The sequence below is a fragment of the Dreissena polymorpha genome, chromosome 3 (genome assembly GCF_020536995.1).
Source record: "Dreissena polymorpha isolate Duluth1 chromosome 3, UMN_Dpol_1.0, whole genome shotgun sequence".
NCBI lineage: Eukaryota > Metazoa > Mollusca > Bivalvia > Myida > Dreissenidae > Dreissena > Dreissena polymorpha.
Window position 1 is genome coordinate 34564959 of NC_068357.1, and position 25732 is coordinate 34590690.

Here is a 25732-nt window from a genome sequence, read left to right on the forward strand (position 1 = left end):
TAAAGAATTTGTCCATGGTATGATAACTTAGACGAGTTGCTGAAGCAGCATCGTCAATGACTTACGACGAGATATTTGTTTCTGGTTTTCTGGGGGGGGGGGAGATAAAAGCACGTGTGTGCTTATATGTTCTTTATTCCACTTGTTATGCGTCATTTTCTATCATAAATGTATATTTAATTCATATATGAATAAACATACACCAAATACATAATGCTTTGTCACAAATCATGATCATAAACCATTAATTGTTTGGTATTATTTCTTTATTAATTGTGTTATGTTTAATGCAGAGAACAATAGCGATTGGAAATGCGCGAAAAAAGAACAGAAACTTACAATGACGTATTACAAATCTGAAATCGTAGTTAAAAAAGCTGGGCTTATCATGTTTAAATGCTTTTTTGAATTAATAATGTACGACCGTATTTTTACTTCAGACATGTATAAGAACTGACGAGCATTTGCATTATACTATCACGGACTCTTCACAAAGATGCTGATTATTGCATGCATTCTTGGTAAGATTGAATGTTATCTTTTGCTTTATAGGTATATATAAGTGACAGACACATAATGTGTTTGGTGTTTCTTTCACGTACACGCTAACACATTTTTTCTCTAATAATGAAGCACCTACAATAAATTAAAACTCTTAAAAAATAAATAGACTGTTTATTTGATTTGAGACTCGATTAAAATGTAATTTAGCATTCTAATGGTGATGCATATTGTTTAATATTTTTCCAGTTGTCTTCTGGCAGCAAGATAGTGTACACACAGAAGATGTTTCAGTCCGATCATGTAAGAAATTTGGTAAATATATTGTATTAAATGTGTGTATAATATTAAAACATGAGTCAATTGTTTAACAATTGGTAAACAAATATATTGGGATTCATCATACATGCTAAACGAATTTATATGAATTATAACATTTGCATTCAACACCGAGAAAATGCTATTCATTTCTTTGCTCATTTTAGACAACTTTACCGGCAAAGACATCCGATTGGTTGGCGGTAATAGTGAACTAGAAGGACGAGTAGAAATTCTAATTAATGGTACCTGGGGAACTATTTGTTATGACGGCAACTTTGACATCCGTGACGCAGATGTCCTGTGTAGAATGCTTCACTCGAATCTGAGGTGCATTTTTTATTTGGTGCTTGTTGTTTAAAAATGCCATTTTTACATGCTTTGAGAAATAAGTGCAATATTTTGAATTTTCTTGAATATGCAAAGCGTGTAGTTTTTTTGTTTTCATTCACAGTGCCTTAGAATACTACACGGGTAGTCGCTATGGATATGGCATTGGTTCCATATTTTACTCACAAATTGCCTGCTGGGGAACAGAGCAAACAATCCATATGTGCTCCAGCGACACGGGTGTATTTTGTTCGCATTTGTCGGATGTTGGTCTGATGTGTACAGGTAATACAGCGCAATAAATATATATGAATCTTTGTAATAAATGTGCATCGGTTATAATAATGGTATAAATACATCTTAACTTGTGATGCAAGGAATCATAAAATAATGTCTTATTTTATTATGTTAACAACACAAGTAACTTTTGTTCTACTTATACCGCATGGTTATCAGGGTGCAAGATCACGTAACTTTGAGGGGCTCCATATTAAACGTTAATGGATATAAACACACCAGTAAGTGGTGCTTTTTCAAAAACGTTTTAAAACAATTTTTCTTACGAACGTTAACTAGTGCATACAAGACACATTTTTAGCGAGGCTGTTTTCGGAGAAAACCCGAGCTATTGTCATAGCCAGCTCGTTGTCCGCCGTCCGCCGTCCGCCGTAGGCGTCATGCTAAAACCTTAACATAGGCCATAACTTTTTGAATATTGAAGATAGCACCTTGATATTTTGCATGCATGTGTATCTCATGGAGCTGCACATTTTGAGTGGAAAAATTTCAAGACGAACATCATCCTTCAAGGTCTAGGCTCAAAAAAACAAAGTCAAGGGAAGTAATAAGCTTTAAATGGACATAGTTATCTGACCTGCCTACGTTTATATTTTTGTTAAATAAATCAAAGCGGCGCAGTAGGCGGCATTGTGTTTCTGACAAACACATTGTGGTAAAAGGTCAAGGTCATCCTTTTCGGTCTACGGTAAAAAATACAAAATTAAGGGAAGTAATAAGCTTTAAAAAGGGAAAAATTATTCAATTTTGAACATAGCCACTTTATATATTTGGCATGCATGCATGTGTATCTCATGGAGCTGCACATTTCGAGTGGTCAATCACAGTCACGGTAGTGGCTTTTAATTATGTGCTACTATAAATAGATATTTGTTAGAGACAATTATTTTCAAGGGAAGTAATTTATATAATTATAAATCTCATATTATATATTTCCTTACCAATAATTGAAGTTCTTTTCAAAGTTACTGTACAAATTTATTATTTTAATTATTTATAACTCAAATGATTGATTTTTCATTTTTTAAAAAATAATATAATTATAATTTCTTTGATGTTCATAACATACCTGTCGATAGATACATGATCAACTGTCACGTGCCTCCAGCTGTAGACTATATATCATGATCCTGGCGGACCATCGCGGGAAGTGCCCGTGCATGACCTGAGGTGGTTCGCTGGGAACCACATTGTATTTCATTATTTTTTTTTCATTTAAATATACAACCTCATATGTTTCTTTTCGTTATTCTTTACAATTATTAAGGAAGTGTGAATACATTACTCGTTTTATAAACAAGGATATAAACTCAATACATAATACTAATTAAGACCCGCTTAAATTTAAGATGGTGACTTTTATTTGTTAAAAGGTATCATTGTGTTCTGTTTTACAATAACATCATATAAATTTTACAATAATATCATATAAACGTGCAGACGTGAACAAAGACTGAATTATTAATTAAACGTTCAGACGTGCAAAAGACTGTTTGTAAATTGTGAAAAATATAATTTTGTTTCTTATAACTTTGTTAATCTTGTTAAATATTATAATAAGTCACCATACATTTGTTATTTCACATTTAGTTCTTTTAGCGAGTACCTGGGGCAATCTACACCCCAGGGTACGTCATGAATAAAATTTAATGAAAAAGAAAAATCAACTCCGGCTATGATCTCTTTTAAACAACAGCCTTGGTTGTCAGTGATATCTGACATAGTCATAATTGACTGTGAGACCCTCCCCTCTCCCCACCCCGGTTGGATTAGACAAAATGCTTGGGAAGTAATAAGCTTTAAAAGGAGATGATTTCTATACCTTCCAAATTATATATAGCAATTTTATTTCAAAGCGGCGCAATAGGGGGCATTGTGTTTCTGACGAATACATCTCTTGATATAATTATCATTTCTTACCTGTTCTTATTTGTGACATATGTGAAGAAGTTTATTGATAAACCACAGGCCTTGGTTGTCAGTGATGTCTGACTTGGTCATTTTTGGCTGTCTACAGAACCCCCCCCCCCCCCCCGGTTGGATTGGAAAAATCCAAGGGAAGTAATAAAGCTTTAAAGGGAGATGATGTATATACCTGCCAAATGATAAATATACATTGTGTTTCTGACACATCTCTTGTTTGGTCACTAGGTCAAAGGTCAAGGTCACTGTGACCTCTAAAAAAATCTGACAAGCTTTCACAGCCGAGCGTGGCACCCGTTATGCGGTGCTCTTGTTATGCTACGTATGGCAGTGTAAAATACATCAGAATTACTTATTTTATAAGCCTGTGTTCTGTTCCAAAATTGTATTGTGCACTGCACGGTTATGCTTCACGCAACTTGACATTTTATCTCCACTTTCAGACGTATTCAATGATTTATTATTATACATTAAGATATTGCCACAAACAAACTGCAAGAAAATTACTTCAGATTTTTTAAATTTATTTCCATCACTTGAGATATTAGGAAAAACAAAGTTCTTAACGGCGTGTTTACATTATGTCCAGCTCGTATGTAAACCCTCGAATGATTCGGCACTGTGGTTATGTGTCTTTTATGAACTGTTTTTAGGTTGTCCACGAACGGCAGTACATACATATGGACAATTTGAGCATGTCAACATTACCACCAATGGTGATCTATACACAGGCAACTGCAGCAACGGGACATCCACATTTCAGTTCATGTATCGATGTGGACTCAATGGCAGTTGGGAAGAATACGGCCAAAAATGCGGACCAATAGGTATTGTTAACGATTTTCTACTGAACCGTTTATAGATCGAGCTACGGAACATCAGACTATACATTTATTGAAAGCTGTTTAAGGCGTCTACATGTTTTACCGGAAGGGGGCTAAAGGTTTTTCCATGGTCCGTGATTCCTTTGGTTACGGAAATAACTGGAAACTAATATATTGATCCTTCTATAGTTAAAACAGTACTCAAGCTCGATTGATGACACTTAGTTTGCGGATAGAAGGCCGTATGGACAATATTCATGTTATTTCGTTTTTTCAAATATATTTATTTTGTGATTTTTTTACCAATAGCACAGACTTTTGCTGTTCGAGTTTTTGTTAACGCGTATTTTCTTCAATTTTACAAGACGACAGCGATTACACGGTTTATTGCTTTCTTAATAACCGTTACACTACAGTCACTTATTAAGGCAGTAGGTGCCTAGTGAGATCGGGAATAGGCGGTCGATATCGCCGTATTCGGAAAGCGTTTCGGCTATAAGCGATATATACGGTAAAGTCCGGAAATGATACTAAATACACGAAATAAATGTGTATTTTTTTTATTTAAGAGTTAAAATTGCTTATCTCTTTAAGATTTAATAACTATACAATACAACTATATGTTTAATTAATTCGTTTCATAAAATATTTGTGTTCATGACGTCACGGTTGTTGACATTTTCTTAGCAAAATGGAAGTGCGAAATAAAAGCGAGCGATTTGAAAAAAACAAAAAAGAAGCAAACACCGATCGAAAACGTTGTTTTCGATAACATATATTCATTAACCGAGCTCTGCGATGGCGATATGTGTGAAAATGACTCACGTAAAAGCTATTCGCATTTGCTAAATGGCGTGAACAGAGTAAGCAGAAGTGGGTGGGGGATGGAAGAAGATTGATTGACTCGTTGAGCTGGAGGTTTTGCTAAACAAATTACAGTATGGTCAGTTTTGTAATCTGAGTCCCATTCCTTTGACAATATATAACATTGTTGGCGAACTACAAAATGGCCGCAGTGGTTATTTGTACGTTGTTTGTGAAAATCCTGACTGTAGAAAAGTCAACCGTGTTGCTTATGGAAAACAGCACCATCTCAAGATCAGGGGAATGCCATGCTTTGACGTAAATACCAAGCTTGGAACAGGTATGCATGTCTTCATTTTTCAACCTGCCATTTCTATCAATGTTTAATCATTGTACAATTGCCATTGATCAGACCCCTTAAATTTCCAAGTGTCATTCCCAGTGAATATTTGTTTATCGTGTTATATATATAAGGAAACATTCCGGTGTCCATCATATTCAGTTTTCAAATTTAGTTTCGCATTTGTGTTGTTAAATCCAACTGATTGCTCATTCATGTTATGTAATAATGTAATGATGATACGAATGGATTCTATGAAAATACATTGTAACGTCATTATTAAGTAACTACGGCCTTAATTCGTTTTCATGTTTTATCATTTTCGATTCTCTTTTCGGCAATGAAAGTCAGTTTTGGCAGGCCGGTGAAGGTAAATAACTTCCTAACCACTCTAAACATAATTGAAAATAGAAATCTTAAGAAAATGGAGGCTCGTGCTGAGGAGGCCATCAAGAAAACTAAATTGCGTCGTCTAACAAGGCTGCCATTGATGCTTATGAGAAGGAAATGGAGTAAGTGTAAAAACTAACTTTAATTTTATTAACTATTCTGGTGCCAAATTTTAGTATTTTTTCTAATCAACTGTCTTCTTATTTCCTTTTCCAGATGAACATGAAACATATTAATAATAATTGTTTTATTAAAGGCACTGTGTTCATAGTTTGGTAAAATTACATTTTAAAAAATATTTTAGGTTAGAACCCCAGGGCAGGCACATTATTGAAAATATGTGTGATTGTTATTATACATATTTAAAGCTATTCCAAATATTACTTTTTTTTTAAAATAAATTCATTAATGTCAGTAATAAATCTTATGAAGGAGCATAGGTATATTAAAATTCTGAGATATTCATATAAATGGGGAATTCTTTTCACAAACGAATTTGAGTTCAACGACTTTTCAATATGTAATGTGCTTGTTGTGCTGAAAATTGATTTTCTCATAACCAACGATCATATAAGGCGTCAGAATGAAAATTAAAGGGGAATTATAAAATTCATTTAATAAGCATTGTGTATTTTAATTTTGTATTTCAGTTCGAGGCCTGATATTACTCAGATTGCTGCTGTGCATTTGAAGACGGGTTTTAAGTTCTCGACATATGTGAAGACGACAGTGCCAATTTCTTCCGAAGCTCAGAAAGTGATTGGCATCTGTATTGATGATCATGGCATAATGCGTGTAAATGGTGGAAGTGTTGATAGTGTATCAATTAAAACAACTATTAAATGATTGTATGATGTGGCTTGCAAAGTTTCCCAGAGCCATATTGTATGCTCATCATGGGCGTAGGTTTGATTTTCCGTTTTGGTAAGTGCATTGCTGAACACACACTGTTTTGAAACGTTTTGTAATTGTGTAAGCAGTTTTGTTTTCTCTTTGCCGGTTTTCAAAAATAGTATCATGGACAGTCACACAAACAGGAAGATCTAGTGAACGTGTTTTCCAGGCAACCTGCAACGCCTTCAGTGTTCCTGATGATGTTGAAGCACTAGGATCTTTGCTTAAAACATGTAAAATTAAGTCATGGAAAGCCTTAAAGGCAAAGAACATTAGATTGTTAGACGTGCTGTTGCCTAGAGGAACTCTAAATCGACCAACAGCTGAAAACATTGCGGGATATGGACTGGCCTTGTGTCACTTGAAATCTATATTTTCTAGTTCCGGAGAGGATGACTTTAGGGATACTTTCATTGCTAAAAACAATGAGGGACTACCAAAAGTCACAAACGCAAAAAAGTATTTTATCTGAAGTGGTCCCTAAAATCGGTCAGTTTTTCAGTGACGAAAAGTGACGGAACGAGATAATATGGCTTTCGTATGACACGCGGCCAGTCAAAATCACGCAATGGCTTTATACTGATACTAAATTATGTACATCTAGTTGTCATTAATCTGGCTGTTTTTATTAAAATATAAGTTGTTTATTATTGTGCTACATGTTTAAAGAACCATGATAACTTATACATCTTTATGCTACGTAATATTGGGACAACTTTGACATTTTGTGGTGATCTGCGCCTGTATTCATGTGTTGCCTTTTGACTTTAGGTGACCTTAAGATTGTATTATTAGCTCAGCTGTTTCCGGAGAAAACTCCGAGGTATTGCAATAGCCTCTTCGTCGTCCGCCGTCGTGCTAAAACCTTTACATTGGCTCTAAAATTAAAGTGCTTCCACCTACAACTTTGACACTTCATATGTGCATGCACCTTGATGAGTTCTACACGCCACACCCATTTTTGGGTCACTAGGTCGAAGATCAAGGTCACTGTGACCTCTTAAATAAAACTGTAACTTTGCCTCTAACATCATATTGCTTCCACCTACAACTTTGAAACTTCATATGTACATGCACCTTGATGAGTTCTACATGCCACACCCATTCTTGGGTCACTAGGTCGAAGGTCAAGGTCACTGTGACCTCTAATATAAAACTTTAACTTTGCCTCTAACATCACAGTGCTTCCACCTACAACTTTGAAACTTCATATGTACATGCACCTTGATGAGATTACACGCCACTCCCATTTTTAGGTCGCTAGGTCAAAGGTCAATGTCACAGTTACCTCTAATATAAAACTTTAACTTTGCCTCTAACATCATAGCGCTTCCACCTACAACTTTGAAACTTTATATGTACATGCACCTTAGTGAGTTCTACACACCACACCCATTATTTGGTCACTAGGTCAAAGGTGAAGATCACTGTGACCTCTAATATAAAACTTTATTTTTGCCTCTAACATCACAGTGCTTCCACCTACAACTTTGAAACTTCATATGTAGATGCACCTTGATGAGTTCTACACGCTACACCCATTTTGGGTCACTAGATTAAAGGTCAAGGTCACTGTGACCTCTAAAAAAAATCTTACAAGCTTTCGCAGCCGAGCGTGTCACCCGTTATTCGGTGCTCTTGTTAATGTATTATTATATCAATATTAATTCAAAGTTAGCTCAATTTCTTCACATGTCATGGTTTATAACTGTAGCTTTTAATAAGCAACTAGAAAACCCCCCAAAAGAAGTGATATACAATTTTATACTTAAATTCATTGCGTGAAAATGAATTGGGGTAGGCATACTCAAAGTAAAATTTCTTGAGATAGGAACGGTAAAACTTCATTCAGTGTGTAGAAAATATGTTGTGTTGAATGAATATGTACAATATATGCATTTCATCACACTACAAGTGACATAAAACGTTATTAAAGTTTCTTGTCACTGAACCATTTGTTGTCGTTTTTGCCATTTTATCCAGATAAGTGCATATATTATTGGACATCAAAGGGACAATTCTCTTTCAATGACACATTTTTAAATCTACTAACAAAATCCAGTCGTGTACGTTTATCAAGTTAATTGTCAAAATATATGTATATCACATTACACAAACTATATATTCATGCTCCCCTTCGAAGAAGAGGGGATATATTGTTTTGCTCATGTCGGTCGGTCGGTCCGTCGTTTGGTCGGTCGGTCCGTCCGACAGTCCGTCCACCAGATGGTTTCCGGATGATAACTCAAGAACGCTTAGGCCTAGGATCATGAAACTTCATACATAGATTGATCATGACTGGCAGATGACCCCTATTGCTTTTCAGGTCACTAGGCCAAAGGTCAAGGTCACAGCGTCTCGAAATAGTAAAACAGAATCCGGATGATAACTCAAGAATAATAAGGCCCAGGATCATGAAACTTCACAGGTACATTGATCATGGCTAGCAGATGACCCCTATTTATTTTAAGGTCACTAGGTCAAAGGTCAAGGTCACAGTGACTCTAAACGGTAAAATGGTATCAGAATGCTTACGCCTATGGTCATGAAACTTTATAGGATCATTGATCATGACTGGAAGATGCCACCTTTTAATTTTCTGGTCACTAGGTCAAAGGTCAAGGTCACAGTGATTCGAAACAGTAAAATGATTTCCTGATGATAACTTAAGAATAATATGGCCTAGGATCATGAAACTTCATAGGTACATTGATCCCGACTGGCAGATGACTCCTATTGATTTTCAAGTCACTAGGTAAAAGGTCAAGGTCAGTGACAAAAAACTTATTCACACAATAACTGCCAGTGAAACTGACAGCCCATATGGTGGGCATGCATTTTTTACAAACAGCCCTTGTTTGGATATAGGGTAAATCCATAGAAAACGCCCAACCGAGTCAAGGGGTAGGTGTATTTAACCAAGTATAAAAAGTTAACCGGCTGGTAAAAAGTTTGAAAATTTAGCAATTAGTTGTGATATACAATTTACTATGTGGAAATAATAACAAAGAGTGTTCCTGGAAAAGTACCCATTAGGCTTCCACTACCTTAATATGTTAGTTTGATGGTGATTTTTCAAGCGGTTCCGTAGTGTTGTGGTCACACGCTGTCTTCACATGTGAGAGGTCCAAGGTTCGAACCCCAGTAGAATCAAATTATTTTATTTGTGTTCTATGTTAACTTTTTGTTTTGATGTAGACATTTTAGTTAAAATAAATATGCTGTTTTATTGCAACCATTTTTTGTTTTTATTATGCCCATGAAATATATGTGTGAGAGGGTGGGGGGGGGGGTTCGTAAACACATTAAAACCTTCTTTGTTCCACTATCCTAGCAACCACCTAGTTACTAATAAAGGCGCTTTAGAGCGCGAAGCGCGACACGTATTATTAATTGTAATAATGAGTCGGGATAACGGAAGCAGCCGCTTATCAATGAGGAGCACCAGCACAGCACCCCAGTCTCATTACTATCAAGTCCTCCTACAAGTTCTATTTTGAATAACCACATATAGAAGGCCGCAGGCCTGACCCGTATCTTGCCAGTGGTATGAACCCTTTGGTATGGACCTTTAACCCCGCTCACTATCCAGCGTTTAAACTTCCGGGTTTACATTTAAACCGACTATTTATAGCTTATTAACATCTTAGTTAGAAGGTGATTTTCCAAGCGGTTCCGTAGTGTAGTGGTTACACGCTCGCTTCACATTTGAGAGGCCCAAGGTTCGAGCCCCAGTAGAATCAAGTTATTTTATTTGTGATTTATGTTAACTTTTTGTTTTGATGTAGACAATTTATTTTAAATAAATATGCTGTTTTATTGTAACCATTTTTTGTTTTTATTATGCCCATGAAATATATGTGTAAGAGGGTGGGGGCGGTCATAAACACATTAATTCTTTTACAGTGTCTTTATATCAATGAGTACTCAACCCCTAATGTAAATGAGCAACGTAGGAATAAGTTCAGAATCATCTCCCCTTGAAGTTGAAACAAATATGAAATTAAGCTTACAAGATGAAGCAGATTTTTTTTAAACCTACACAGTTATGTTCCATTAATGAAAACTGCACACGGATGCCACTAAAAAAAGGAAACCAGTGTAAATTAAATGAACTATGAAATATTTGGGGGTTACAACACAAAGTCATAGATAATGGTTATTTGGGGGTTATAACACAACATCATAGATAATGGTTATTTGGGGGTTATAACACACAATCATAGATAATGGTTATACCAGTATATTTTTCTATTTTGTTTAAAATAATCGGCCAATATATTAATATATACAGTATAAAAAAATCGTTCCATGTAACTTCATTGAGTGCCTTTTACACTGAAATTCCCGACGCACTTTGATGCTTTGCATCAATACTTATCTTGTATATAATTGAACGCAAACATATGGTATCTGCGATATTTCTTTTTTAAAAGAGAAACATATTGGTTGATGCAATTTGGTATGCGGATTTAGGGTCATTTGGGTAATATGCTATTATTTCAGTTTTATCCGTTCGTCCGTCTGTCAGTCAGAACAATCTGGACCCAGCGCGAATTTTAAATGTACTAAAGCAGAACAGAACAGAACAGAAAGTTTATTCATATAACTTGAACATTTCCAGTCCATCGTTACATATACATAACTAACAATAATATAAGCAATAAGCACATGCATAGTAATGCGAAAGTGACCAAAATAGTACATAAAAAGTTGTAAAAATGCACAAATCATCATATCACTCAACGTTTGCATTCAATTTATCAGTTCTTATTTTACAAGCATTTTTACAAAATATCGCGAGTTTATTTAGGTGTTAGTGTTTGTTAACAAAATAATAAATTTATGCATACTAGGTCCGTTATAATAGAATTTGTCAATATACATTTTTCTTATATCGGCATAAAGAGGACATACAATTAAGAAATGGTATTCGCCTTCAATATCACCTGAGTTACATATAAAACATTTGCGTTCGTTTTAGGAATATTTATATGTCTCCTAGATTCAATTTTTAACATGTGGGACAAAAGTCTTAATTTTGATATGTATTTTCTTAAATTAAAGTTTTGGATTATGTTGAGGTTATCAGATAGTTCAAATCGATGTTTCAATTCTTCGTATAGAGTTAATGAACTTTTAACATTTGAATCATTTAGCCACAAACCTATGTAAATATCAATTAGTCTATTTTTAAATATCGGAATAAATAAACTTGCATTTACTGATTCCGGATACATCCAAACATCTACAAAACCAGTGTTTTGTAGCGAGTCCCGTACTTGGGTAATCCAATTTTTACATCGTATTATAAGTTCAGCACCACTTCTTATATAACATAGTGTGCTATATAATATACAATAAGTTTGTTTAACAGTATACAATTTTATAAAATATTTTATAATTCGTACATAGAAATATATATATTTAATGGGCATCGCCCTAGTTCCCCGTACACAGCTGATTTCAGGGGTACTCATTTTGACACCAAGTATTCGTTTCAAAAATCTTCTATGAATTCTTTCAATATCACCAGCATTTACAAACTCCCAAACCTCACACGCATAACACAGTATTGAAGTAACATAAGAATCGAACACATTTAACAATATTTTAACAGGAACATGCATGTCTTTGGTGATTGCAAAAAGCGACCCCATAGCCTTTAAGCCTTTATCGGATAAAGTTTGAGTAGTTTGTATAAATGACCCACCACTTGATAGTACAATGCCGAGATAGTTAAATGATTGAACCATTTCTATTTGCTCATTGTTATAAACAATTGGCTCATTCATTGAATTATTTCCTCCCTTTTTATATATGACTACTTTTGTTTTTTTCTACATTGACTTTCAACTTCCATCGTTCACAATATTCGTATAGATTATTTAAAGATTTTTGCAATCCTTTTTGTGCTTCGGAAAACATTACAGCATCATCTGCAAACAATAACAAATAAATAGATAGCTGGTCTAACGTGATCATGTTTTCATTGTTATTACTCAAAGAGAGTTCAATGTCGTTAGCGAAAAGAGAAAATAGTATAGGTAAGATTGTCTACCCTTTCAATTATCCAAGCGAAGGTGATTTCATTCAGTATGCGTGTTATAATTATCAGTTCTTCGTTAAAAACACAAATTGTGGTTGCAATGATTACCGAAATCATTGAATAGGATCCCGCGACAACTCTAACAGTAGTTGATGAAAGCCGGTGTGCGGATAGAGGGACATATAGAGAAAATACAGATTATTTAATTTGTTTGACATACCTAAATTTATGTTTTCATTGTGACATATATGATTGTAGACTTAATCTGAATCCTTTAAAATCTTAAAGGTACTTATGCCAGTGTTTTAAAAACATATGTATGTAACTCGGAAAAGATTAACTCGGTAGGAACGTTGTTTTGTCTGTGATAAAGATCGTATTTATTATAGTTTAAAATTTTGCCAAAAAGTTTTAGTACTTTAAAAAACGTATAAAGCGTGAGCGGTCAAGAACTACCAATAACAAAATAATTTCGGACCAGTGAACATCACATAATATTCTACGGCTGTCTAATAAATAACTGTGTTTTCATATGACTTCGTATTTACGTGTAAGCCTTTACTGATTTACTACGTGGATCAACAAATGAATTGTGATTATTTATGTAAATATCGATGAAAACAACTGTTAGCATTTGCATGACACGCTTCAATCCCAATGGATTATATGTCTGTACATACTAATTTAAATTATTTTGTTTAGTTGTTATTACAAGACTGGTATAACGTTTTTCTTGCTTTTCATTGGTGTATGTTTTTTGTGCAAATCTTTAATTTATGCTTAAACTTCGTCGGCGTATTTTCCTGAAATTTTATAATATACACTAATGAAATGCAGAAAAAAACGGGAAAAAACATCATTAGTGGGTTTAAGCAACAGATGGAGATTCACTTGCATAGCTGAAGTTTGGTTAGAGGAACTGCATGTTACGACTCTTGGTAGAGGCAAACGTGTTGATCACTTTTTCAATGTCCACTACACTTTCCCGGTGGATGTGGAGCACTGCAAGCGCTGTAAGGTGACTCAGATTTTCGGGCGTTTTATTTTTTCGATTTTTCATAATGATGTGCAGGCACGTGCCTACACTGCTTACGCACAGCTACGTGCCTGATTACATATGTGCAATTTCTCAGGTCGTTCCTGTCTGATTACTTTAGTACTAGTAACCATATAAAAAAAACTTAGTGATGAATGGAAAATCAATCTTTATCTGGATTGTATCCATATGATATATAAGCGCTTCGGCCGTATCGGTATTTATCAAGTGTGTTATAATAAAGTAAAAATGATGTCGACGCCATAAGACAAAAACATACAAAGTCAAAATTGTTCATGACGTGTTGCGCCATACTTGTAAAATATGCTACGTAAATGACACTACGATACTTGTATGATGCAAATGTATAATTAAAAAAAGATACAATTGTCAACTTCATTCCACTATGTGTAATATTAAAGCATCCCATAGCATGTCAAAATAGCACAAAAGGATTTAAAATAAAACGTTTGAATTTATTCTATTTAAGCTATTTGAGAAAATCAATCTAATATGTTTCTTTTAAAAGTATTTACCACTTATTTTCAAATTAGTGTATAAGCATAAATGAAAAATAACCTAGAAATTGACAAAGACGATACTAATATTCTGAAGAAGTTGTTATTAGTTAAAAGTAATATGTGTAAACATATGATTTTCTCAAATTGTACAACAATTACAACGGCGTGCTCTAACTTTACAACTAGTTACAGCATTCGTTTATTTGAAATGAATAAATATATATTGTCAATTAGAAGGACGTTTAAATACAATAAATGAATTAAATTTTGAAAACCGTTCGAATAACCTTATTGTCCCTATTTTATTTAATATTTATTTTTCCAACATTATGTGAAGATAATTTGTAAGTACAAACAAATGGAACAATTTCTTCAGATGATAATTAAGAACTTGGCTGTATAGCCTCATTAACACTTTGTGAAACAACTTTAAAATATAGCCTCATTTACAGTTTCTTTAGTGTATATTTTCTGTGGGATATGTTTTCAGTTTATCACAGATCATGTAAATGTTGTTGTCGTCGGACGTAACTCTCCGGTAGCATCTATCCTAGCTTTTTGAGATTCCTTACTTGATTATGGGTGTCATCATTACAAAATAACAATTCGTCTTACTGGTGGAAATGTGTAGAGACGCCTTTTTTAAGATTTAGTTTCTTCTTTTGACGACGAGAAAATAAGCATTTGTTGAGGGGTATGTTTTTTTTGTAAATTACATTAATTTATGGATATTATTTGAAATGTTAATAAAGTTAATTATTCTTATTCTCTTTGTTTCCATAAAAAATATTGAAATCCAAGACGCATAACCACAGGGCAAGTTTTTCAATATGAAATTGTATTGACGTGGACACAGTGTTATGCCGTTCCGGTGATTCTTTTCAGAGAAAACCTGCTATTTTTGATATTGTTTTTGCATTGTTGTGTAGCGCGCCGTTGTTTTGCAAAATCGGTTACAATAATATGTTAGTTTTTGTACAAAATGTTTCTATTTCTAGTATATAATAAAAATCTAAACTAAAATTCCTTCAATTAATTCATTCTAATAATAGAGTTGGGACTGTAACTGACACACACATATCGATAATATAATTAACAGTTAACACTTCCAAGTGCGTCTTTATATTATTGCAGATGTGAGAGACGTTCGATTTGTTGGTGGAGTCGGCCCGTATGATGGAGGTGTGGAAGTGCTTGTCGGTGATACTTGGGGTCCAGTGTGTGGTTACTCGTACGAAAACGGTCGCAGTTATTACTCTTTCGCTGCTGTGTTTTGTACAATGAAAGGACTGAAGTAAGTGTTTTAAGAGGAGGAAGAGTTACTTATGAAGTTTAATTTGCTTGATAATTTTGAGGTACTTAAATTTATATTTTCAAGGTTTAATTAACTAAAATACCTCCATTTATCTCTGATATTGGCACATTTGTATCACTTTCTTCACAAAAACGAGGGCTTCATAAAAACATTAACATATACAGTAAATTTCATAAAATAAATTTGTCAACTTTTACACTTTTATCCTATCTTAGCTACACTGTTATCTAAATAAGAACAACTGACCATCTCCTAGTCAATAATGTTAATACTTCAAAGTTGTTTGTATGCAATTAAACCGATTTCATCAAAGAATATTTCATCAAATTGATAAAAAATTGGTTTATAGTAATGTACTACTGATGAAGGCTAGGGCCGAAACATGTTAAGTACCAGAAACATTTAAATAAACAGTGACGTGTTTGTACGATTTATTTTATTTTATCAAATTGATAACAAATTTGCTGCGTGGTTTATGGCTTAAACATGTTAGCTTATATGAGCATAACTTGCTGATGTAAGCTTTTGTGATATTCTTCTTTCCGTCGTCCGGATCCTGTCCGCCATGTGTCTTTAATATTGTGAACACTCAAAACAAGTTTGGTGGCCCAACAAATTTATTTAAAATAATTATACAACTTTGATTTTTACTCGTCATGGAAGTCGCTCAAAATATTTGGCGTAATACTATTTTGTTGTAATTCGAAAATTGTTCAGGTCAATTGAAATACATGGCCGCAAGGGAGGTGGCGCACTTTTCCTTACATTGCCACAGTGAAACGTTGACAACATTCTGGAAATCGAACGTTTTGTCCAATCGTCATTACACATGCTCAGAAAATGTGTTATGATGATACCTCGGCCGAGTATGAAACTGGTTTCGGTCCGTTGTAAAACTTGGCTGCACATTTTCGGGGCAGTTAACCTTATATGGCTAAAGTGAATCCAAGTGAATACTCCAGACGTCGCATGGTTCGTCCAATTTTCAGAAATTGTTCCTATGAAATATCGTTTGAAAGCTGTACCGGCGTTTGAAAAAAACATGGTAACAAGGTGACGCAGTTTGCCTCATATGGCTTTTAGATCTTGTGAATACTCAAGAAGACAAATTCTTTTCCCCAATCTTTATCACACTTTATTAAAACATGTGTTCTCATGATATGTCACCTGATTTTTTAAATGGTTCAAAGTAAAATGAAAGGTCAGAATCAGTGTGGGGGGATATCATCCCATCTGGAAATTTGCGGAATAACCCTCAGCAGTCTGTTTTCCTATTTGTTTACATTTTGCTCCGCGATCGGGAAATTACCTTGTTTTTTCAAACATTTTTTACAATTTTTCTACAATTGGCCAATCGATCGAAAATTCAAGATACCGTAAATAAATATGAATATTTAAGTGCAAACTTTATTCTTTATGTATACCATTTAAAAGGTTTTAAAAGTGTCATTACTTTTTATCCACAATCACCATGTTTTACCAAATCAAGATGAAATCCTAGTTTCCCTAATTATACATGAACAATTCATAATCATGAAACTGGAGCAAAAGTCAGATGAACACTTTATATGAATGTTTGAAGCTAATATATTACATACAAATCGGACAAGAGAAGACAGTGCATAGTGACACTGTGTACTGCCAATTGATTTCGCATTTTGTATATTGACTTTTTGACAAGTTTGCAATTGAAAACCTAATAACCTATTTGAAGTAACAGGGACCAATATTTGCGATCAAATTATTGACATTATTTTTTTAAATATTGTTTTAAACTGATATCGAAAAGTGGTATTTAGTTCATGCTAGTCGGTCTATAAGCGAACAATAGTAGTGGATGACAATTTAAATGAATTTAGTCATCTGAAATGTTAATGACCACGACATTACAGAAGCACTATCAGAAGACATTTTTCTTATCGACCTCTTTAATACAGATCTTGAACTTAAAACAAAAGTATTAACACTTGGATCATATCATGGCTTTCAATACAAAGCAAACAAAAATGTACAATTATACGGTTTCTTATTTTAGACTGGACTGGTGGCAAGGTTTATTTAAACTGTTTTCAAAAAGGTATAATAACTTCATTGTGAGTGTAAACATTGAACTATTTAACATGTTATCGTTTATTTCATGACATAATTACGCGAGAAAAATGGAAACACTAAATGACGGTTTTCGTAATACAGCATCCAGCAGTGACATATATTTTTTTGTTATCATTGATATTTACGATAAAATGTACACACACTGTAATGACTATCAATGACAATGTACTTTTTATAGTTTGTAGAAATGGAACGAACATTCGGTGTAAAATCTGAACATTTCATTTCATAGAAGTTCCCATTCGATTTTTTAACATCCGTGATCCCTTAAAGATATTACATTATAGATGCATACAGTCAAAGCAACATCAACATCATATGATATATGCTAGTTACCATAAACCCTTAATGTTTCATAAATAATTCTGATTAACTGTACAAAAGATGACTTTTGAAGATTTTCACTGTAACATTGATATCCAAATCAAGCGTATGCTTTTCATTTGCTTTTGTTATTAGTTAAAGCATTGATATTTTTATGTAAATGGTCAACAATACTTGTAGTTCTAACATTTATTGTTATGTTCGGTGATGTCAAGAGTGTACACTATTCCATTATTTTTTTAACTGGCAATTATAAGTATTTATGTTAAACAAAGTATAATGTCTATCTTAGAAGTAAACTTGGAGATTCATTTTTACATTGAAATATGATCGATTGAAATCGAATATTGTTTTAGGGCTATGATTTCCCAATAAAAACAGAAAATAAAAGTTGACCAGTACTATTTTTTAAATTATATTCCGTCAATGAGAACAACAATAAAAACATATGTTTTGAAAAATGTATGTATGATAACAAGTTATATTTTGATCGTCATGGAGATGAATTATTTAAGAATAAAAATGTATGATATAATAAAGTATAATAGAGCATCACTATAGTTTGTATAATATTCGCTTGAAAAGCTGTTCTCATGAAAATACACTTTATCTAAAATGCTTGTTATTTAATAGGTTTATTTTTAATATCAACACTTATTGTAATAATAGTTTATGATAATAATATCAACTAGGATACCCTCAAGAACATATCACCATACTTGATTCTAAAAACCTTAACCATACGCATCATACATATGACACATTTCAAATACACCTAAACAAGGTTGCTTGCAAGAAAAAGAAGCATACTATGCTTATTAATTCTTATAAATATGTCGCAAATCGTATTTTCTTGCTTTTCTCCATAGTGTTTTTTTTTCATATTGCGCATACCTGTCTCGGCAGGTGTTTTTAAATAAATTTTATATTGCAGAATAATGTATTTGATGTAATGAGAAATCAACACTCATTTTACCGAACGGGTAAATTGATCTCAGATTCGGTAATGGATACTTTTGGCTGTGGTTTGTGTGAAAACCAATAACTTAAAACACTTTTTTTTTGTTAATGATGGCTTAAAAAAAAATCGGAACTGTAGCAATTGAAAAGAATATGGCACTAACATTTTGAGACAAATGCATCTTTGTCACATAAAACGCCTTTTGCGCCAGCACATCTTCGTAAACCCCTTGATAATTATGTTTTCTTTCCCGATCTGGCATAAGCTTGATCCAAATAACATCACAATTGACAGCTCTGAAGAATCACCATTTTTCCTGTTCATGAAATTCCCTCTTCTAATAATTATTAAACAAATATCACTAAAGCTGCTTAGAGTAGTTTAGTTACTAAAGCTCTCTGTCTTTGGTCCTAGTTTTGAAGCCTGTTTTCATTATTTACATTGAAAAAAAAAAAGAAAACAGTCCATCGAAATAGCGACAAAGTAATGATACTATTTTAAAGGAATTTCGTAGAAGGTTACCAGAAGTGCATAACCTTAAACTTTCTCGAAAATACGATCATCGGCTTGAAAAAAAGATTTTTAAAAAAGTCTTTAAACGTTACGCCACACTCAATCAACCATAGTTTTGCACAATTTCAGATACTTAAAATGCATTTCCCAGAGAGTCAACCAAAACTTCATTGAGTGATTTAAATATGTACACAAGGTTTCATCAATGTTATTCAATCAAAACTGTCCACTCACGGCGGCTATGTGGTTAAACTAACAAAACTCATGTGTTAGAATATGCCACATGTTCATACATAGATTAATCATGTGCAATCTAGCCAGTTAGAAAACTGCTCTGCCCCTCCAGTTTGTTTAGCTCCCTTGAACACAACGTTTTCTTAATGAAGCATCGTTAAGAGATAAAATACAAATATTATTCAAATACTGCCTCTATGGTAAATACTTTACGAAGCCCCGGGATCACATCTTTTTAAAGACTTATTTGAAACCTTTATAAAAGTCCCTCCAAAACTTCCTCAGCGATTAGATGAATTTCCCCCTCCGCAAATTTTCAATCCAAATATTTTTCAAATAAAAAACACCTCCTTACATTTCTGAGATTGTTGGTGGTTCCAAGAAAAGCTAACTTCTAAACAGTTTTATGAATTTATATGTGTTTTTTGTTTTATAAAACATTGAGTTTTAAATTACGCAAACAAAACAAAACAGTTCGTCAAATTAAATAAAGATGAAATTATTAGTTAGAAAATTTAAATTAATTGTTATTATAATAGTAAACTCAAATTTAAACAACATGTTTTTGAGAGCAACAAAACGTATCAACAATAACATTTTATTCGAACAAACGACAACTCTTAATTATTCTACTGGTATACACAAAGCAATTGTAGACGTATATTTTGGTTGTACGAACTTTGCAAACCAGTGAAATAGTTATATCGATTTGAGGTTTGGTTTGTAGACTGGTAAGGATCTTGGTCAGACAAAATACGAACATGATATCGAGGAAGTATCTTGAAGTAGAAATATGACTTAATAAACTTAAACATACATAGTTGGTATGTATCCAGAGGCATTGTTTGAAGAATAAAATTTATCACACTCTGTTTCAGATATGTTACACATCGAACCACGTGGAGACAAAACACCACTAACGGATTTATCGGTCACGTACAATGTCCTTCGAATGCCGATCATGTGAACTCTTGCAACTACACTACTGTCTACTTATGTACTTATCAATTAAGCGTTGCGTGTGAAGGTATCGGTTTTTGGTAGCTCAAATGCAATTTTATATTCCTACACGTGAATAATATTTCCATGTACGAAACACGATGTATTTACATGATTAAATGTGTGAATGTCTTTTTGGATATTGATTCATGACATGAAAGAGCTGTGGCTTAAGTAAAAAAAAAACATGTTTTATCAACGACTGGATCCTAAAAAGTTATTTTAAATAAGCATAATTATCGTTCAAGCTTTTTGTAGGATTTCCTTTGAATATCAGCTCAGTTCAACTGGTCGGCGGATCAAGTTCATTCGATGGACGAGTAGAGCTGCGTGTTGCAGACAGAATTGGCACAATCAGTCCAAACAAATTTGAATTTGAAGATGCAACAGTCCTTTGCAAAATGATAGGATTGAAGTAAGGCAGGTTTTTTTTATATATTCGTTAATATTTTGTTTGCTTCAATTGAGCATTGAACAATAACTTCTGGTTTGACAACAATAGTATGATTAACACAAACGTCAACTGAGAAAAGACTACCACTAAATGCATAATCATTTTTGTCTTCCAGTGCCTCTTTGTTCAACGTTGACTATGCATACAGCGTTCGCTATCCTATGATACGCGATTTACAATGCTCCGGTCAAGAAAGTCACATAAACAACTGCACCTACACAACTCCACATTCTTTTACCAACTACGAAAAAGGAGCTGTCACACTATTGTGTACAGGTACGGTTACATTTCCCAATATAGCAAATTAAAAAAAGTATATAAGTAGTTACATGCTAGCAGCAGACAAGTATAATACTTCTATCAAACGCAATACGTCAGTTTTAAAATCAGTCATTATTTTATATACCAGTAGCTTGGGATTTTTAAAGGATTTCATTGTCATAGAAAATATGGTTTAATATTAAAATCCTAAGTGAATACTACCGAATTAAATGATACTATCGAACCTTTTACAGCCATTTTCTTTGAATTGAGCACTTTATTGAAACATTATATAATCTTTTTCATTTTAATCAATTACACAGGTATTTCCCTAACGTTGCTGTGAACATGTTGGTATAAAAAATAAAGTATTCTTTGAAGTAATATTTACGTATGCTGCTGAAAAAGTAACTCGACATTATTATACATGTTGATATGTATTTTTGATAAATATATGATATTTTATGATATGTTCACTTTGTTATATGCATAAAATACAATCCCAACTGGATAAACATCATTAACACAATTACTTTAGATGCTGATCGAAATGTACAAACAAGTCAAATTGATAATTTCGCATGAAAAATATTTAAATAAAACTACTTCTACACTTCCATACACTCGAGTGTTGTGTAGTAAAACATAAACCATTCAGAAACTTAGTTAACTTATTTTTCAACATTTTAGTTTAAGATTAAATAAAAATATATGAGTGCAAATAGGTGAATCATTGAAATCATTTAAAAAAAGGCAAAATTTACAACAACATGCGTGAACAGTTAGTTCATAAGCATATAAAACCTAATATCTCTATGACAGAGGATAATGAATTATCTCAAATTACGTTTTGATTAAACATGATCGTGACTTTGTTCAATTTAACAGTACTTACAATGTTGAGGGGATTGACGTTGAAAACTTATTTTAATGCCGGTAAAATGTTTTGCCATCAAATACATTTTAACATTTTACGACTTCCGACAAATGTATGCAGATTTTATATAATTAACAATAATTCATCATGTAAATATTAAAATAACAAAATTCATATTTTGATATTTTATTTTTAAATAACACTAACACATAATAAAACTGCATTTAACAAGCTTGGTGAGATTAAAAAAGGACCAAAGTGTGTACCGCTCGAGAAAGCGATACGAACATGGAAACCCACCCATTAAACAAAAATGATCACGTCTAAGTACCACGCCTGTTAAATACCCCAAAAATGTATATACAAGTGCAATTTACGTGTAATGAAAAACAAAGTGTAAAGCCTGTTCGATACGTTAACAAGGTTTATGAGATACAAATACTACCATTATTGAGATTCGGAATATCTAAAGCGATTTGATATACCTAACGCGAGCTTAGAAGATGCATATCTGTAGATAGTTTTTTTAATTGCAAACTTAAATAGTTTCTGCTGATGAAAAACAATTACATTTAACGCGTTTTGCCACAGCGATATTGACACATTTTTCCAACTTCGATGGGACACATTTTGGACGAAATAGTCTTAAACAAGTTCTGTGGTGGGTGAATATATCATGCTCGCGAACAGTGAACTTGTAGTGGATAGAAAATGTGTGCCTTTTGCGATATGACTTTAGTAAAAATGTTCATTATATACTTATATTTTTTCCTTTATAAACTTACTTAAGAGCATATTATTTAAGCCTTTTGTATTGAGGAAATAAATTATTGGTTCACCGAGATAAGTTATTCTGTTTGTTCCTAACACTACCTTAAATATCACATATTGTTACTATAAATAGTAACACAATGACGTCGCGAGCGGGCCGTTATTCGTATTTAGCGGGCCAATATAAATTATATCAGCCGGCTGAGCCGGGCCGATTTTTCAAATCAGAAAAGAATCGGATCACGCGGCTTCACGGCTTATAGTTTTATACTGAACAAAATGGAGTCCACATTTAGTGTTCGCAAACGATGATTAATAAAATTAAGCCACAGCTCAAGAACGGAAAAATCGAACTCAATTATAAAGACACGTAGCAAACAATGTGGATAATGCAAATATCGATTGATACTGACACTCATCTGTACATAAAATTGATGCCTCTATTTGTGCTTTAGTAAGATTCGTCAAACATTGAAACAGCAAAATCTATTGAAAAAGACACACATACCTCGATAACAACTACAATCCGGTTTTTGTAGTAATGAAATAACAAAGATTTGTAATTTCAGTTTCTGTTATTCAATCCGCTTATCTATTTTGATTTTAAATCACACTTTTTAAACGATTGCATCGAATGCTTAACACGGTTACCACAAACACGATTTACGAAATCGAATGTCGAAGCGATTACAATAATTGTATTACTATCGAAGCTCTCAATTATGCATGACAAACACAAAATCCAAAATAGGTTTTGGAATCGTTCGATGCTTGAAAAATATTTAATTGTTAAATAAAAACCCTCCACGTCCGAATTGTTGTTCTACAATCCAGAGAGTCTAGGTAGTTTCGTCATTGAAATTACGTCACATGAGTTACGTCATAAATTGCGTAATCAGTTGAATGAAAATAAAAGTGCGGAATGCTGGTTCTGTATTAATTTTAGTGAAATATCAAAAAAGTATGATATGTTATATAAACGATAACACACGGAAGAGCTGGGCCGGACGTCTAAAATCGGCCCTAGCCGTACAATGGCCCTCGGGCCGTTATGTCGGCAGCGGGCCGATTATAGACGGCCGACCCAGCTCTGCCTTGTGTTATTGTCTAAGTAATGTGAATGTGTAAACTTCATAACACGTTCATTCCTACCCAAAATAATTTGTTAGCATGCGTGTAAGTGCTGAGTACACTTGAAAATGTATGCAAAAACATAACGGGAAGAAATTACGTAACGCAGATCATGGTTTATTTGAATATGAAAAACGTAAGAAATAGCGTCATGATATATACGGAAAGGACAGTGAATTTAAGTATTATTTGTAGCAATTATACATGTATGTCAGATTTGCCCATGAATACTTTATTAAAACTTCAAACATCATATGAACATGTTAATTGTTTTGTTCATGTGAGATCCTTGAATGGGGAATGTTATCTCAGTTCTGTTCTATTTTTAAATTCCTAATACCATATACTGCAATTAAAGTAAAAACTTTCTACCGCCCGCTCAGACCTGCATCATATTCAAAGAAGGTTAACGTAATGGTTAAACAAAAGCTCATCAGAATAAGGTCGACATGTCATAAAACGCACGAAATTCATTAAAATATTACTGAAAGGGGCTGATAAACATTGTATTAGCTGGTATATCAGCCACTCCACAACCCAACCATTTAAAATAGGTGAATTGATGAAGTTGGACGGCAGGTTTTTCGTACAGCACTACTATAATGCTATAGTTTGTAACTTAATTATGAAAACACTTATATTGCACCACATAACTTGCTAACCATCTATAATATTAGAGAACACACATAAACTGTATGAAAGACGGGTAGGTAATTCGTGTCAAACCATTTAAGATTTGAAAGAGATTATTGTCATTTGAAAGTCAGTTCCCAAAATGTGCTTTTAAATTAGGGGGTTTAACCAATATATTTCGGCAATAAATTAATTTTAAGAGATAAAACCGCACCGGGAAAATAAAATAATCGTGTTGTGTGTTATTTTACAATACACATGCGCAAATCCTATAAATTATGAGATAAAATGATAGTAGTATATCAAATAACTCGAAGGTCACGTAAGAAAACAACACATTTATGAACGGTTGCCCTTCGATATGTTTTTTATTCCAAATTCTACAATCTTAAAACGAGGGAAGGTCAAACACTGTTAAGTCGAGAATAAGCATTCATGTTTAGCAAATAGAAATGAACAATGTTTTACCGAGTGAAAATAAAAGTTACTCTTAAGCGAAAATCAACAAAAACGACGCCATTTTGGAAGTCAGTTCCAACTAACCTCGCTGAAAATCAGTTAGCTTCCGTATACGGATCCCCCCTTCCTATGTGATTAGTATTCTGCATGAACAGTGTTAAAGTCGTGATTTATTTGTAGACAGTTTTTCCATTAAATCAAAATCAGTCATGTTGTTGTTGTTTTTAATTAAACAAAATACGTAGCATGACAAATGTATTTTTGTTCTTTTGAAAGAATAAATAAATTGTGGAAACGACTTAGTAACTCAGAGGATGGAGAGAAACTCACTATTAGCATAGCTAATAAGTGGAAACGAAATAAGAAAGACGTTATAGTTATGAAACCAATACATAATTTGTTTAACGCATATTTTGCACATGCTGATAAAATTGAGGTTAAATAACCTTCTATGAAATAAA

The 25732-nt window shown here is 33.4% G+C and overlaps 1 protein-coding gene across 1 annotated transcript in view; it reads left to right on the plus strand.

The window, feature by feature from the left end:
- The first annotated feature begins 438 nt into the window (after positions 1 to 438).
- LOC127872147 (scavenger receptor cysteine-rich type 1 protein M130-like) overlaps positions 439 to 25732 on the plus strand; it is a 35541-nt gene continuing 10247 nt past the window's right edge. Inside the window, exons 1-8 of the mRNA XM_052415475.1 lie at positions 439 to 521; positions 751 to 804; positions 987 to 1149; positions 1274 to 1434; positions 4023 to 4196; positions 15362 to 15521; positions 20565 to 20726; positions 21255 to 21415. Coding sequence (XP_052271435.1) covers positions 497 to 521; positions 751 to 804; positions 987 to 1149; positions 1274 to 1434; positions 4023 to 4196; positions 15362 to 15521; positions 20565 to 20726; positions 21255 to 21415 — 1060 coding nt within the window. The 5' untranslated portion in view covers positions 439 to 496. The remainder of the gene's footprint in view (positions 522 to 750; positions 805 to 986; positions 1150 to 1273; positions 1435 to 4022; positions 4197 to 15361; positions 15522 to 20564; positions 20727 to 21254; positions 21416 to 25732) is intronic.